At 32.9% G+C, this 16,938-nt stretch overlaps 2 protein-coding genes across 2 annotated transcripts in view; both read left to right on the top strand.

Annotated features, from left to right (window-relative positions):
* The window catches only part of LOC111698504 (elongation factor 1-gamma), a gene marked incomplete in the record, with an annotated part of 10,150 nt that extends 881 nt beyond the window's left edge, over positions 1 to 9,269 (top strand). Inside the window, 10 exon segments of the mRNA XM_023468857.1 lie at positions 706 to 792; positions 1,292 to 1,377; positions 2,973 to 3,106; positions 3,654 to 3,764; positions 4,622 to 4,691; positions 5,136 to 5,217; positions 5,818 to 5,878; positions 6,324 to 6,340; positions 8,016 to 8,116; positions 9,017 to 9,269. Coding sequence (XP_023324625.1) covers positions 706 to 792; positions 1,292 to 1,377; positions 2,973 to 3,106; positions 3,654 to 3,764; positions 4,622 to 4,691; positions 5,136 to 5,217; positions 5,818 to 5,878; positions 6,324 to 6,340; positions 8,016 to 8,116; positions 9,017 to 9,134 — 867 coding nt within the window.
* A 1,669-nt stretch (positions 9,270 to 10,938) lies between these two features.
* On the top strand, positions 10,939 to 16,376 carry LOC111698522 (menin; the record flags this gene model as incomplete). The annotated part of the gene is given in 7 exon segments (XM_023468877.1): positions 10,939 to 11,141; positions 11,704 to 11,815; positions 12,622 to 12,654; positions 13,183 to 13,267; positions 13,766 to 13,800; positions 15,265 to 15,332; positions 16,321 to 16,376. Coding segments are annotated over 7 exon segments (454 nt in total), but the record flags the coding sequence as incomplete, so codon positions are not given.
* Positions 16,377 to 16,938: the final 562 nt, after the last annotated feature.

Below are 16,938 nucleotides of genomic sequence, written 5' to 3'. Positions count from 1 at the left end.
GGGGGGGGGGGGGGGGTTATGGGGGATTGTGATGCTGATGTAAAACATGACTACTCTGGTTCATCTTGTAGAATTAGATGTTTCTTGGTCAACTTTATAAATATTCATAATAAACTTTACACCGGTTTTCTTAAAGCGTTTATTTTTACAAAATGACTTACCGATGAGTGTTAGGCTTGCACCTGTGTCTAAAGGGTCTCTTTGTGAATGTGGTATGCCTGACACGTCGACAGTAATGAGACATCAAATTTGAAATATCTTAATTTGAATTAGTTGCGATATGTCTAATTCAGTGCGTAAGATCCCGCAAGCTTTTGGCTTCCTGGATTCGGATCCGCAAAAATATGCGGAACCACGGATCCAGATCCAAGTAGTAAAATATCAACCAAAATCTGCAAAAAAAAAAATATTTTTACTCCTAAAACCCAAATCTGAACTTTAAAAAAAGATTTTATAAAAATTTCCTCATTTCCGAATGGTTCATCAAGTTTTAGGATATAAATAAGCGGATAAAAATAAAACAAAAATTTAAAAATTATTTTTTGTTAAAAAAAATTCATTAAATCTTAAAGAAATGATCTGGATCCGGATCCATTTTTTTCCAGTGCGGATCCGGATTCGCATCAAAATTAAATGGATCCTAAGCACTGGACCCTAATTACTCTAAAAATTTATCATTTTTAATTAAATTTTTGTGTTTAGTTTAACAAGGTTGCTGCGGATAGAGCAAAGGAGGATATTAAGGCAGCCATGACTGCTCTAAACTCTCACCTTCTCACCAGAACCTTCTTGGTATTATATTTATATTTTCTCATTCACCTATTTGGTGAAATCTTGACTTTTTGAATGAATGTTAGTTGTGTAGCAGAACTACTCGCTGCTGGATCAAATTTGAGTCACCAATTCAAAGTTAAAGATAAATAAATGAGTCGGATCGCTTAAATATAGCCTACAACCACTGATTCAAATTTGGAACAATCTTTGTTAAAAAAAAAAAAAACAATTTAGTTATTTATTTTCAAACTTCTTTTCATGGAATTTTACTGAACTAAGATTTATGAAACACGTGTATAACTAATAACTATTGCTTGCTAAAATGTTGTCAATTGAAATTATAAAAAAAGGAACTTTCCTGAATGATGAAATTGTTTTGTACGTCAGTCTGATGGGTGCCTCACGGTAACCCGTACATATAAAGACCTGAATGAAAAATGCTACCCTGACCAATACAAAACTAAGTGTTAATAATCTAATTTATGTTGTTAATCGTTGACGGTGTCTATTTTAAAAGGTTGGAGAGCGGTTAACCGTTGCCGATATTTCTGTAGCTTGCACCATGCTCAATCTATACAAACTGGTTCTAGATCCTGCCTTCAGGTAAAAAATAAGCAATATTTTTGTTTTACAAAAAACTTCTGTTCATTCGTAATTTCAGCTTATCAGTCTCTCTTTGTAAACTACTTATTAGCTTTACTGAGGGTAAAGGGTATTGTGGAGATGTGCTATTTGATGGAGGGGGGGGGGGGGTCTGCCTTAATTTTTGCTTCAAATCTTTAATTTGTGTTTGAATTGAAGATGGGGATGAATTTTCTAATAAATATTTGAGAATAAATCAAAAAATTTGCTAAAATTAATACCAAAAAACGATTTTTCTATTGTATGAAACGTTGAATTTAAAGAAATTCTGGTTATCGTCCCTGAAGTCAAATCCTTTTTTGGTTTACCCTGTAGTTATGTTTCCAGAGCTGAAAACTTAAGAATGAGATCCTTAATCCTGATCCATAGAGAATAGAATATATAGAGGAATTTACTAGAAAAAATTACAAAACGGCCATTTTGTTGTACTGTTTCCATACTGCAGGTGTACTTCACATATTTATGCTATATAACCTGTTGGGCCCTGGAATATCATTTTATAGAAAATCTAAAATTATTGTTAAAAGAAAACCAAATTATGAAATAGGCTGGTTTCATAATTGACCAATGATCATTTCACATAGACTCTATGCCTTCCACTTTACAAACGATGATTTTCCGTTATAACTATAAATCATATGATGTTTTTTATTCACCTTATTCATTTTATAAAGTTTATTTAACAGCTTTAAAAAATTCGAAATTGAAATGGATAGTCTAGGGAATATACTGTATTAATGTACTCTACTTCATTTAATTTGAACATTTACATGATTTTTTACACCTAAAACTCCCTTTCAGGCTGAAAGGGACTGAAAAAGTTCATACCGAGAGATTCTTTTAATTCCTCTATATATTCTATTCTCTATGTCCTGATCGCTTAATTTGAGTATCCAATGTACACACTTATGATTTTATTCTTAATCCTTTTTTTGGATATACCTACTGTATACAAGTTTCGTTTGATAGAAATTATAGATACGATGCTATATCGATTGAACTAATATCCAATGCACAATCCGGCTTTTAGAGCATTTAAACAAATATGAATTTAATTGTGTTAATATGAACCTATTAAAAAATATATTTTATCACGTTTTAAGACTCATCATTTTAAACGAGTATTAACAAATGTTAATCCAAAACTTACATTTATTTAATCAATGTTTAGTTTAATTGATATGACACAATTAACACCAGAAAAAAACGGGGTTTTCAAAAGTTTAAGAATACAGAGTTTCGGTAATAATTTTGATATCCATCATTCTAAAGTTTTCAGCTCAGGGGTATTAAGGATGAAAAATTTGCCATAATTTGGTTTACCCCAATTGTTTAAAATAATTATGCCCTCTTCCGCATATTAAATAACTTATTCAACAGTTATGTCAAAAGTTGTTTAATCTATGATGAAATTGTTTTGTACGTCAGTCTGATGGGTGCCTCACGGTAACCCGTACATATATAGACCTGAATGAAAAATGCTACCCTGAAATACTGCTGATATCTCGACAAAAACTTGTTTGATTTATAATAATTATTAAATATTCTTACTTTAGAAAACCCTTTGTGAATGTTACCCGTTGGTTCAACACTGTAGTAAACCAGCCTCATGCCAAGTCCGTGCTCGGCCCTGTTGTCCTCTGCACCAAAATGGCGGAATTTGACGCCAAGAAGTACGCCGAGTTCTCAGGTGAAATTACAGTGTTTTTAGGCAATATGGGGTTACATACATGTCTTGCACTTTGAATTCATTTAAGCGATCTAGCTCAAATTCAATTCGGGCACATTTTTGTCTTTGNTCGTTCAGAAACACCATGTAAGAGTTAAGCAAACCCTAATCGGAATCTATGCTGCTAGAATTTGTATAATAAGATGCCCAAAAGTCCTACCTAATGTTGCTTCAGCTATTGAATATTTCGACAATTGTTTACGTTTCTAACATGTTTCTTCCAAATGTAGAAATTAGTGTAAAGTTACATCAACTAGGGCTACTGACATTCTACTTGCACTTTATTTTTATTGATAATGCTGTAATTTAGTTGCTATTCCGTTCTAGAATGCCAATTCATTTTTTATTGTGGATTTTTAAGTATGTATGTAACCTTTAAAAGTTAAAATGATGATAAAACACAGACCTGTACTGATATCATTGATAGATAAACCATGCTCTACTGAAAATATTGAAATGTTCTTATTTTAATTTAATTTCCGGCCGGATGTTAAACTGTGTATTCTAGGAAAGGGAAAGAAGGACGATGGTAAGAAGAAGGAAGTAAAGAAGGAAGAGAAGAAACCAGAGAAGAAAAAGGAAGTTGAGGCAGACCCCGCAGGAGATGATGGTCTATCAAGTAAGCTGCAGAAATTTAACATCATGTTAGTCTTTAACGTGCACCTTAACATCATATTAGTCTTTAACGTGCACCCTAACATCATATTAGTCTTTAACGTGCACCTTAACATCCTATTAGTATTTAACGTGCACCTTAACATCATGTTAGTCTTTAACGTGCACCCTAACATCATATTAGTCTTTAACGTGCACCTTAACATCCTATTAGTCTTTAACGTGCACCTTAACATCATATTATTCTTTAACGTGCACCTTAACATCATATTAGTCTTTAACGTGCACCGAAAAATTGATCTCTTTTCCTCTAGTCAATATTTATTTTCTTCGGAGATCTGCAAAAGTAAAATAGTTACGGTCCAAGGGAGGGGAGAAACTATATTTAAAAAATTTAAACTCCTACTAAATCGTTGTCTGAAATTTTACTTCCATTGCCAATAATTAAGACTAGATGCGTCAACTGAAATTTTTTTTGAAATATGTTGAAATTCCAACAAATATAAAGACTATATTTGCCCAAGTTTAATATTGTAGACAAAATGCGTTCAAACGGGGAAAAACTTTAATAAAAATTTACAAATATCTTCCTCACTAAAATTCATTAATTTGTGTTTGTCAAATCGTAATATCATTGTGCCCGCATTTTTCAAGGAAAGGCATAAAATCATTTAAAAATTAAACTCCTTTACGGGACTGCAGCGTAATTTAAAGTATGAATTAGACATTCATGTTTTTGCTAGATATCTAGCGAATTTTTTACTTAAAACTATAATGGAAATAGTTTTTTTGATGTCAAGGTCCTAAACTCTGGCTTTGCGGTATTCAAGTTTTTTCAGTAGGTTTATTAATATATTTTAGTGCCCGCCAAGAAGCAGGATCCTCTTGACGCACTCCCCGCTGGATCATTCAACATGGATGAGTGGAAGAGGTAGTAGATAATAATCCCATTTTTCCTTTGAGTGATAATGAATCCCCTTTTCCTTCGAGTGATAATGAATCCCCTTTCTCCTTCGAGTGGCCTTATGATAAATTTCCAACAAAATAAAGAATTAAATTTTATACGTAATTTGTGACAACGATGTTTTTCAAGTTTAAATTTATATACGTTATTTAATAAATGGGTCATGCTTATCAACATATGTAATGTCTGCACTGGTTTGATCAAACTTATCATATTTATTTGAAATTATTTACAACTGTACTCTGTTACGTTGAAAGTTGTCAAATCGGTTTTGTTTACTTCCGAATTTATGCCACACAGAACAGAAGCCATCCAAGAAATTGCAAGAAAGGGGGCTTCTCGACCTAGTAATTCAAATAAAGTACGCAACCTAACTCAGGAATAATATACTTAATATCTTTATATTTCTAGGTTCTATTCCAACAATGACGAGGACCAAAGCATCAAATGGTTTTGGGAGAATTTTGATCCTGCACACTACTCTATCTGGAAGGTAAGAATGCTCCCTCATTCTTTTTTCTGCTATGATCTTTCTGCTAAAACTGAGATTTAAATGCTGAATAATTTGAACTTACTTGAAACAATTAATTTAAATTTAATTTATTTTTTTTTATTTTTTCAATGAGCGGTTATTCGTATGAATTTGTAACAACTTTGTCACCTTAATGCTGCAATTTTTTCTTATGCTGAAATCAACAAGTCTGATGGGTGCCTCACGGTAACCCGTACATATATTGACCTGATGGGTGCTTCACGGTAACCCGTACACATATATACCTGATGGGTGCCTCACGGTAACCCGTACACATATAGACCTGATGGGTGCCTCACGGTAACCCGTACACAGATAGACCTGATGGGTGCCTCACGGTAACCCGTACACATATAGACCTGATGGGTGCCTCACGGTAACCCGTACACATATATATCTGATGGGTGCCTCACGGTAACCCGTACACATATATACCTGATGGGTGCCTCACGGTAACCCGTACACATATAGACCTGAATGAACCGTTATTATTCTGAAAGCTGAAATAATTATAGTAAATTTAACTCACTTAATTTGTTATAAATGTCTTCATTTTTATAGTGTGATTACAAGTACAATGATGAACTGAAAATGGTATTCATGTCTAGCAATCTTATCGGAGGTAAGAATTAAATTTCATTCTGGAAGGTATTTTCTCTGCAGTTTTGCTTTTTGTTTTTCACATTTCGGAGCACCAGCTTGTCAAAATGTCTATATGGGGAACTCTTATGCAAGATATCAATTTTTAGCAAAAATATACACATGTTCCGTTGCTAGATCAAAATTGATTTTTATAACTTTCACTTATATAAATGTTATATCATATGTTCACATTTCGGAACCCCAGCTTACCGTTATGTTTGTATGGGTAACTCTAATGTGAGATATCAATGGTTTAGCAAAAATGTACACAGAAAGGTATAATTAATACTTACGTTCATTTGCTAGATCAACATTGATTTTTAGAACTTAAGCCTGAATAAATTTCATATGTTCACATTTCGGAACCCCAGCTTATCATAATGTCTGTATGGGGGAACTCTTAATGTGAGATATTAATGCTTTAGCAAAAATTTACATAAAGGTATACTTAATACTTATGTTCATTTGATAGATCAACATTGATTTTTAAAACTTATACTATATAAATGTTTTATGTTCACATTTCGGAACCCCAGCTTACCATTATGTTTGTATGGGTAACTCTAATGTGAGATATAAATGGTTTAGCAAAAATGTACACATAAAGGTATACTTAATACTTATGTTCATTTGCTAGATCAACATTGATTTTTAAAACTTAAACCTGAATAAATGTTTTATGTTCACATTTCGGAACCCCAGCTTACCATTATGTTTGTATGGGTAACTCTAATGTGAGATATCAATGGTTTAACAAATATATATAAAGATAGATTTAGTCTTTAAAATTCGTTAAATCAACACCTGTTTAAATATTTAAATGAATCAGATACGACATATTTTCTAATAATTCAGTGAATGAAACTCGAAAAGCTTATAAACATTCCCCCATGTGGCCCAGCCCCGGGCTTCATACATCAATGAAACATGATAGCTTACCAGGCCTTACCTAAACATGACCTTGTATCATTCAGTCAGAAAGGTTCTGACGGGCGAGATGTCTAACTCAATTCATGGTTTTAGAGTTGTCATAATAATGAAAATTGTGCTGATTGTACAGATTTTTTAAAAAAATGTACGGATCTTTAAAAAAATGTACGGATTGGTTTAAAAAAAATGTACGGATTGTACGGATTTTTTAAAAAAAAATTGTACGGATTGTTTTTCGAAAATTGTACGGATTGTACGGATTTCTTCTGAAAATGTACGGATTTTTGTACGGATGGGTTCAAAAAAGTTTTGGCCACCCTGAATATGAGCAAACTACTCATTTTCAGGCTCCTCTGGGATATCGTTTTCAGATTGTTTGCATAATTGTTGAATATGATTTGTTTAATGCTACGAATCTTGAAATCATACATATATACGTTTTGGTATAATTTTGACATAGTTTTATATCAATTTCTCGAGACAGGAACATCCGATAGATGTCTTGTATGTCTCAATCAACAACCAAGATTCTCAGGTTTCAGTCTATACCCCCTTTCATTTTTCCTTGACAGTCCCTTTAAGCTTGTATGAATTTATCGTTCAAGAAACAGGGTTACCCACATAATAAGAGACTGTAAAAACGACTTAAAACATAACAATCCCAAGGTTTAAAATAGTTTTAACGGCTTATTTAATGATTTGGCAAAGAAAGAAACCGTTAACAGTAGCGGGGAAGCATAAATAAAAGGGAACACCTAGATAAGTGTCTCGAGTCTCATCATTTGGGTAACCCTGTATTCACGCACCTCAGCTTTTTTAGTAAAAGTAAATTCAACAACCTTGTTGCACTGGTTAGTCCTGTCCATAGAGCTAGGTACAGTAAAACGGGGACCGGAAAGGTTGACCCGGCTCGGAAATTCAAATGTACTACGGCAGCCCGTGTATTCTCTTTTTTATGTAAAACCCCACGAACTTCAGCGATTTTTTTCTGGTTTTTGGCAACAGGTAAAGAAAAATGGTTCTTGTTTTTAAAACCGAATTTCTTATTTTGCTTTTGTGATAGAATGATGAAATTGTTTTGTACGTCAGTCTGATGGGTGCCTCACGGTAACCCGTATATATATAGACCTGAATGAAAAATGCTACCCTGACCATAACTTTAATTTCTTAATTCTAATTTTATTTAGAATTTTTTTCAACAATTTGTTTCAGGTGTTTTTGTCTGGAGAGGACAGGATCTAGCTTTCGAATTATCCGAGGATTGGCAGATTGACTACTCAAGCTACTCGTGAGTATTTTTTAAATATTTCAAATTATTTCCCCTTTTTAAAATAAATGGCGAGGATGGAGCCGGGTGTAAATATTAAACAGGTTTAAAAGAGTTTCCCATCGTATTTAAATTAAATTAGAAAATCAAGATAAGTAAGATTTATTTTGCATCTATTTTTATTCTATAAAAAAGTTGTGTCTACATCCAAACTTCAAAAAATGTATTTGAGTTGGTTCCTTTTGTGCCTACATCCTAACATTAAAAATGGTATTTGAGGTGGTTATCTTTTGTGTAACATCCTCACTTTGAAAAATTGTATTTGAGGTGGTTATCTTTTGTGCCTACATCTTAACTTTGAAAAATTGTATTTGAGGTGGTTATCTTTTGTGTAACATCCTAACATTGAAAAATTGTATTTGAGGTGGTTATCTTTTGTGCCTACATCCTAACTTTGAAAAATTGTATTTGAGGTGGTAATCTTTGTGTCTACATCCTCACTTTGATAAAAATTGTACCCTAGGTGGTTATCTTTTCTCTCTCCCAGTCGTTCTTAAATCTATATTTATATTTTGTTTTAATCCATCAATTGAGCTCGCAGATAAATCCCTCTTTGAAAAGGAGTCTTTTATTCTCAAAATTTAGTCTTTTTTGATGAATTTTCACAACTTTTTGCTATAATTTTGTAATTGTTTTAACCCTGGTCGACATTCTTGCTGAAATTTAAAGTGGTTATCTGTTGACTTAGATTTTTTACAAATAGGCTTAATATATAAATTGAATATTTTGTATTTGTTTAGTACCCAGATTTGTTGTGTTTATTTAATGCCGATTTTTTAGGAAATAACTGATCGTGTCAGCAGCTAGATTTTTGTATTTTATTCTTAATTCAAGCATAATTAAATCTATGTTTGTATTTAGCTGGAAGAAGTTGGACCCTGCTAGTGATGAAACTAAGAAGCTTGTGACCCAATACTGGAAGTGGGAGGGAGAAGATGAACAGGGCAGGAAGTTTAACCAGGGCAAGATCCTCAAGTAAATGTGCGAGATGTTATCTACGCTGTGCTTCAGCGTAACTATGGAATGCCTCAACCATCTATGGGTTTTCTAAGTCCTTAATCCTGTGTTCTTCGCCATCTGGTGAATTAAATAAATAAATAGAACAGATTTATGATTATAACTTTCTATTGGAGAGATCGAATGTTATTTTAAAGGCCATCAGTGGATTGTGACTTGTGAGTTATTACGTTAAGCCAATGAGTTGTGTAATTGAAAGAGACGTACGTTTTTTGATCCTTGGCGAAAATAGCCAAAATTCCCGAGATAGATAATCGTTATAGCTAGCTGACGCAGCAAGTTTTGATCCGGGGGCTCTTTCCTGTGATCCGATTTCACTAGACGATAGTTCTTTCCCAAGTCTAGAACAGTTCAAAGAACACTTCTTTTAAAATTATTTGTGTTTTTTTTTATTAAGTAACACTCCTATTGTCAATCTTGTCAAGCCATGCTTCCCATCATAACTGCGCTAGCAGTAGTGTCATTTCTATCTTTCTATGGTAAACAAAACATTCTAAGAGTAGGAACAAAATTCCAATATACTTCCGGATAAGATTTTTGTTCTCGTGCTGTCTAGATTAAAAAGGAGTGTATTTTGGTCAAAAAATGGAATTCATTGCTAGGGAAGGCGACCTACCCTCAAAACATTTAATTTTCATATTGCTGTAATTTAGTGATGAAACTTTAAAGTTTATTTCCCCTAATTCAGTTAGATCTATTAAACTCTGCCTAAAGAAAAGCACTTGGTAAAACAGTATGCGTGCAGTTTAAACAGACCTATTTTACTTAAGTGATCTTTTACTATTACAAAGACCTTTTGCTTTGAAACACATAAAAATCTATCTGAAGCATTGACTAAAAGTCGTCTTCCTTTGAATTTATGCTTGGAAAAGGTAATTCAATTGCTAACATTTCCAAGAAGAATAGTTTCTATTCTATCTAAACAGTTCGTTTGAGAAAAGTTCATAAATGGCCGATTTCTTAAACGTTCTACCATAGGTAGAACCATAGTCACAAAATGGTTACGCTTTGCCAGAGAAGTGCAGTATACGTATCCTATAGTTAAACCTATGGTAACATGTATGAAATTAGCGAAAAATCGGACTACTTCCTAAGTTCAGTTGTAATAAAATTTACAAGAAAAAATTAATCCACATGAATATATTTTTGTGGTTATAGTTCAATCATGGCACAAAAGTGTTCGATGACAATTGTCTACTATAGTAAGTGTCCAATCGAAATATGTGTATGTTCTTGCCACTTAATCTCTGATTAGCTTATTTCTAATTATCTTTGAAACCTGAATGTCGTTGCAAATTAAGACTCAATTTCTGTATAGTAGGAAACTGAAAACTTAATTTATTTAAAAAATTATATCAAGGCTCCCCATTTCATTTATTCAAAAATAGCAAGCTGTATATTAAAAAGAAATCTTTATAGCGAGAAACTAGATCCCCGTCTTAGAACAGAGAGAGACACGTTACAAAATGTTGATTTCCGAAGCGACGTATTTCATACAATTGTACTTATAGATAATAAATGACTTATACAACTCATACAACCCTCCAACCTCCATTTTTAAATAGGCCTCTTTGTATAGTATAACCTGGATATGTACTCAAAGAAAATGTCTGGACTCAGCTGGCATATAAAAACAATTCGCGTACTTAAAATAATTTCAATGAAAATTTGAAAAAAATTCCCAATAATGTTAATTTGTATTATGATCTATTGATATTTCAGATATTAAACAATTGAGGTATTTGATAGTTCAGCCCACGGTAGTTCAGACAGTGTAGCATCATCCTCAAATTCTGAAGTCTGCGCATGTGCCGCTGAGAGATTCAGAAAGTACGCATTTTAAATACGCAGTGTCAAACTTGAATTGCCGCTATAAAACCTGAACCAAGACAATAGTACAGAAAATGCGGGAAGCAGATCAGGCACTTTTCCCTCTTGTTAATGTGGGCAGAGTGGTTCAGTTGTTCAGGTAAAAGTATAAAATGACACATTTAAGTGTCAAGTCGTCGATCATATTTTAAATTGAGTAACGTGAACTATTGGACATATTTCTGTTAAAGGGACCATGGAAGCGAAGATGGCAATGCCCGATTCACACGGGGACCTTTAAGCAATTTGGAAAATATTGTCCTATAATTTTTTAGGTTGAAAGTACTTTAACTGTTATAAATAAAGCATATCGTCACTTTGCATGGAGGCGCACTTGAAACTATGCCTATTGCCTACAGTCCCTTTAATAAGAAAAACTTCATTTTTGTTGGCGTCAAAAATTGTTGTGAAAATGTTGTGTTATCTTTATTTGTATTTGTCAAGCAAGTTATTTAATTTTAGGTGTATTTTTGAAATTTAAGGGTTATTTACGTGTACGGGGTCTCCGTCCTAGTACGTGATTTTTGGAAAGAATAGCTATGTAACCCAATTGATCAGCCAATGGTTTAAAAGCTTCCGTTGTAAATAGGACATGTCATTTGATTTAAAAGTTGGGTCACATAAATCACGTCTACGTCCATTTAATTACAAAAATTTTATAGGCAACAGCTTTGTGGAAAAGAGCAGCCAGATCTTGTCTTGTTGTCAATTGTTGCTGGAGCAGTGGAGCATTCATTAACAGCGTCTAGAGCTACCTCTCCTAAACTTCAAAAGGTAGCAGCTTCATTTAATTATTAACAAATTTAAGGATTATTCTTATTTGACTGGACCCTCTCCCCTCCCGCCTCCTGTTGATCCTACAATTTTGAGACATGAGATAAATTTAATAAACTAGGGTTTTAGGGTGGTTCGCAATCGCTTCCCCTTTACTATTTAAATAATATTATCTTTTAATGGTTGCTCTGGAAGTCGCAATTAAAAATAATTTTCTAATTTCGGCGGATTTTTTTCAAGGAGTTTTTTTCTCCAATTTTGATGTTCCATAAATCTTTCCTGGGGTCATGTGAGGTCCCACACAAAATTTTGGCCTGATCGGTTCAGCCGTTTTGGCGTTTATTGGATACAGAAAGACATACAAGCAATGTATTATGTATATTTATTCAATAAATTGATAAATAATGCACCAAATAGAAATATGTTTCCTCAAATCATTAGCTAAATTTCGCTAATCTAGGCTTAAGGCCGCTTAAGAAAATTTTCTCTTTTCATAAATTGTAAAACAAAAATGAACCAAAACTTGGCGGATTTAATAAATAAATCGTGCATTTTCTAAATTTTCAAACATCGATTTTGTTGAAGGCAAATTTTTGAAAATTCGATCATTCAGGTTTCTTGAGGTCCCACAAAAAAGTGGGGCCCGTTTTGACGTTTATTGGATACAAACACACAAACAGACAGACAAACAGACATACAAGCAAAGTATATATAGATACAGAGGACTCATTTCTCAAAGAGGTTCTAACAGCCGGGAATGTTATATCCGGATCGCGATTATATTTTCTGATATTTTTGTTTTTTAGGATTCTGGTTCTGATGACGAGTATGAAGTTGAGGTATAATCTTTTGAAATAAAACTAGGCTTTCAGGGCGCTTGGCGCTCATTTTCTATTGCTAATTTTGTTGTGAGCATCTGTGAAGAAAAAAAAATTCGCGGATTTTTCATTTTTTTCATGGATTTTTAACAAAAATCAAAAGTTGAGATTAATTTGTAAAACTGTGAGCATTCATAAACCTTCCCTAGGGTCATGTGAGGTTCCAAAATAAATTTGGACCCGATCGGATCGTTACGACGTTTATTGGATATATATATATGTAGTATTTAAATTTTAAATCTTTAAGATGATGTCTTATACGTCATTTTCTTCGGCCAAAAACTATATCTCAAAGAAATGACTAAAAGATTGAAAAGAAGTATAAGAAGTAATTAAACAATAAACATAAAGGATGTCAAAAATCAATATGATTTAAAATGTTTTTTTTTTGTCCAATTACTTTTTTCGCACACCTACAAACCTTCTTAGCTAAATACCTAGCGACCTACCTACCTACCTACCTACCTACCTACCTACCTATCTACCTAGGAGACTGCGGATGTCTGTAATCTGAAACTTGAACCAGCAATATCTTATGTCCAGGTGTCAGCACTTTACCAAAAGTATATCGCAGGTATATCTACTCTTAAAGAATAATTTTATGATTTAAAAAATGATAAGTAGTTATGGAAAGAGATGAATTCTTTTTGGACAAGAGCGACATTTTTGTTTTGATTGTGCTTTGAAGCCCCTTAGCTTAATAATTAATAATAACTAATTTTTAGAAGAAGATAAGTAAATTTTTACTCTCCTATCAGTCCCAATTTTTTTTTCTCGGTTAGATCACTGCAGTAGATATTGAAAGTCACACACCGACCTTAAAAATGTATAAAAATATACACCCTAGACCTAAAATTTGTTAGGTTAAAAAGCTGTGAATAGTCCTTTAACATTTTAAAAGCTTTTAGATAAATTTATTGATATTAAAATTTAGAGCCCATTTTAATCTAATTTAGATATTTATTTGAAAGTTGGAATGTGCCTGTTATATTGCATATCCAGTCAGAGAAAATTAAATTTAGATGCGAAAGTATTTTTAACAAATTGAATAAAACTATTTTTGTTGTTTTAGTGATCAAAGGATACTGTGATCTGTCTCTATTCCCGGTAAGTTTAGCTTTACAATAGATATTTTTTATATTTAGATATATGGGACTGTACTTGCGTAATTTCTAAAGAGAGACTCCATGCAAAGATGGCAATGCCCGATTTAGAACGGTAGTAAAGCCATAATCGGATCATAAATGAGGAAGATACCGTCGTTTTTCTGACTTGAAAAAGTGTTATTTTCTGTGTATTTCTCCGTTGCTACTTATAAACAAGAAATGCGTGCAAGTCACTTTCGCAGAGATACAGCAAGTAAAATCAAACAGTTTATAGAAACAAAAACATTGAAATCTAATTCATACTTGATCAGACAAAACTTTCAAGGGTACCGTTGTAAATCTGACATTGTCATCCATGCATGGAGAGTCACTTGAAACCAAAGTAAGGTGAGGCAATAAGAGAATTTTGTACTCAGAATACACCAAATTCTAGGCAATAAGAGAATATTGTACTCAGAATACACCAAATTCGAGGCAATAAGAGAATGTTGTGCTCAGAATACACCATATTCGACGCAATAAGAGGATGTTGTGCTCAGAATACACCAAATTTGAGGCAATAAGAGAATTTTGTACTCAGAATATCCTTGTTAGAGGCAATAGGAGAATTTTGTACTCAGAATACACCAAATTTGTTAAATCACAATGAACTCAGTTTCGTTGGCTGTACTAATTTATAGTGGTTGTTTGTCAACAAACGCATCCGAAACTGGACTTGAACCGAAACATACAATTGAACCTAGTATTTTAAGATAGGTAATAAAAGGACAAACAGACAGACAAGGGAAATATATTTAAATAGATCTGCGTTGAAAAAGAATTAGAGCCCCCACTCCCTTTAACTGCCTTCTTTGCATGGCCTGCTCCCCCCACTATGTTCATGTCGAAACTGTAGATATCGTTTCGACATTAGCATAATTAGATTGTTTGTAATCAGACTGCTAAACCAGTTTTTAGCCACACCGAAAGCGAGTATATCGTCTATTTCTGGCCCACCGTTGCTTGAAACTATACTTACTTACTTGATGTTGATATCTTGTTGCAGGATGCTGGGGAGTTTGCTACCAAGGATCTAATTAAACTATATATTAAATGATGTTGATATCTTGTTGCAGGATGCTGGGGAGTTTGCTACCAAGGATCTAATTAAACTATATATTAAATGATGTTGATATCTTGTTGCAGGATGCTGGGGAGTTTGCTACCAAGGATCTAATTAAACTATATATTAAATGATGTTGATATCTTGTTGCAGGATGCTGGGGAGTTTGCTACCAAGGATCTAATTAAACTATATATTAAATGATGTTGATATCTTGTTGCAGGATGCTGGGGAGTTTGCTACCAAGGATCTAATTAAACTATATATTAAATGATGTTGATATCTTGTTGCAGGATGCTGGGGAGTTTGCTACCAAGGATCTAATTAAACTATATATTAAATGATGTTGATATCTTGTTGCAGGATGCTGGGGAGTTTGCTACCAAGGATCTAATTAAACGAGTATCAGATATTTTGTGGAATACGCTTAGGAATATATCTAAAATTAATAATAGTAGAAGTATAAGCTTGGGTCAGAACTTTTGCACTTTATATTTGTAGCGATCAAAAGCTAATTTCGTGGGGGGGGGGGGGGGGGGGGGGGGGTAGGTTGGAAGGGCTTGAAAATATGTACCTCTGGCACTGATTCTGAAAAAGAATTTTTATAAAAGCCTTAACTATTAGATTGATATTAATTAATCCCTTTAACAAATAGGAACTAAATGTTCTGTACCTAAAGTTACTTGTTGAGGAAAACAACCGAATATCCGCCATGACTTAATTTATTTCGTCTTCTCCCATTTTTAATTCTATCTTCTTGGTACATTTTTTAAAGTTTCTAATTGGATTTATTAATCATTAACACTCAATCCTAAAAACATTTATTTTACAAGGCTTAAAAAGAGGTTTAATTTTTTTTTACTATTTTAACTTTTCAAAATTATTTTGTTATACACTATTTTGATCAATTTATAATTTGATAAATATTTTTAAATCATGACAAAAATAATAATAATTTTCAGGTTTGTATGAGACGTTTCTAAAAAAATGGGAAGTTTTAAATGCTATGTTCTGATAAAATGTATGCTCTTTTCCAACGAGCAAAAAGTTAACTCAGACAGGTCTTTCCGATTTTTTAAATTGTTTTTTATTAGTTTTCAGCAAGTAGAGTAATAGTATATATTATAGAATAAACACATGAAGAAAAATTTTCCTATTATTAAAACCTAGCTTGGGAACCCGACGCTGCCAACGTTAATAAAATTTACTCCCGCCGTTAACCCGCACTTGAACGATTTTACCGGGAAACTAAATTTTCGTTATTAAAGTCGGCCCACTCAACTGACAGACAGACAAACAGAGATTACAACTTTAATCTCTTGTAGATATCCGGGGGGGGGGGGTGTTTAGAAAGATATATCCCTGTTCCTTTCACGAGCCCTCCTTTTCTATAGAAATTTATTTTGGATTATTGTTTAGTAAAGACAAGATCAAAGATAGAACTCATATATCTAATATATTCAGTTATGTGACAGGTAACCAAAACCAAATAAATTTTATCTTAGATGGGATCTGAATAAAACTTTTAGTATCTTGACTTAAAAAATGTTAATTGACATGATGGGTGGGTTGATTTGGATCATTTAATGATTAATTGATATGATGGTTGATTTGGATCATTTACTGATTAATTGATATGATGGTTGATTTGGATCATTTATTGATTAATTGATATGATGGTTGATTTGGATTATTTACTGATTAATTGATATGATGGTTGATTTGGATCATTTATTTATTAATTGATATGATGGTTGTATTGGATCATTTATTGATTAATTGATATGATGGTTGATTTGGGTCATTTATTGTTTAATTGATATGATGGTTGATTTGGATCATTACTGATTAATTGATATGCTGGGTGGGTTGATTTGGATCATTTATTGATTAATTGATATGATGGTTGATTTGGGTCATTTATTGATTAATTGATATGATGGTTGTATTGGATCATTTATTGATTAATTGATATGATGGTTGATTTGGATCATTTATTGATTAATTGATATGATGGTTGATTTGGATCATTTATTG

Source organism: Eurytemora carolleeae, unplaced genomic scaffold (assembly GCF_000591075.1).
Source record: "Eurytemora carolleeae unplaced genomic scaffold, Eaff_2.0 scaffold33, whole genome shotgun sequence".
Classification (NCBI taxonomy): domain Eukaryota; kingdom Metazoa; phylum Arthropoda; class Copepoda; order Calanoida; family Temoridae; genus Eurytemora; species Eurytemora carolleeae.
Note: the sequence above shows the minus strand (reverse complement) of the source record. Positions and strands in the feature narration are given on the sequence as shown.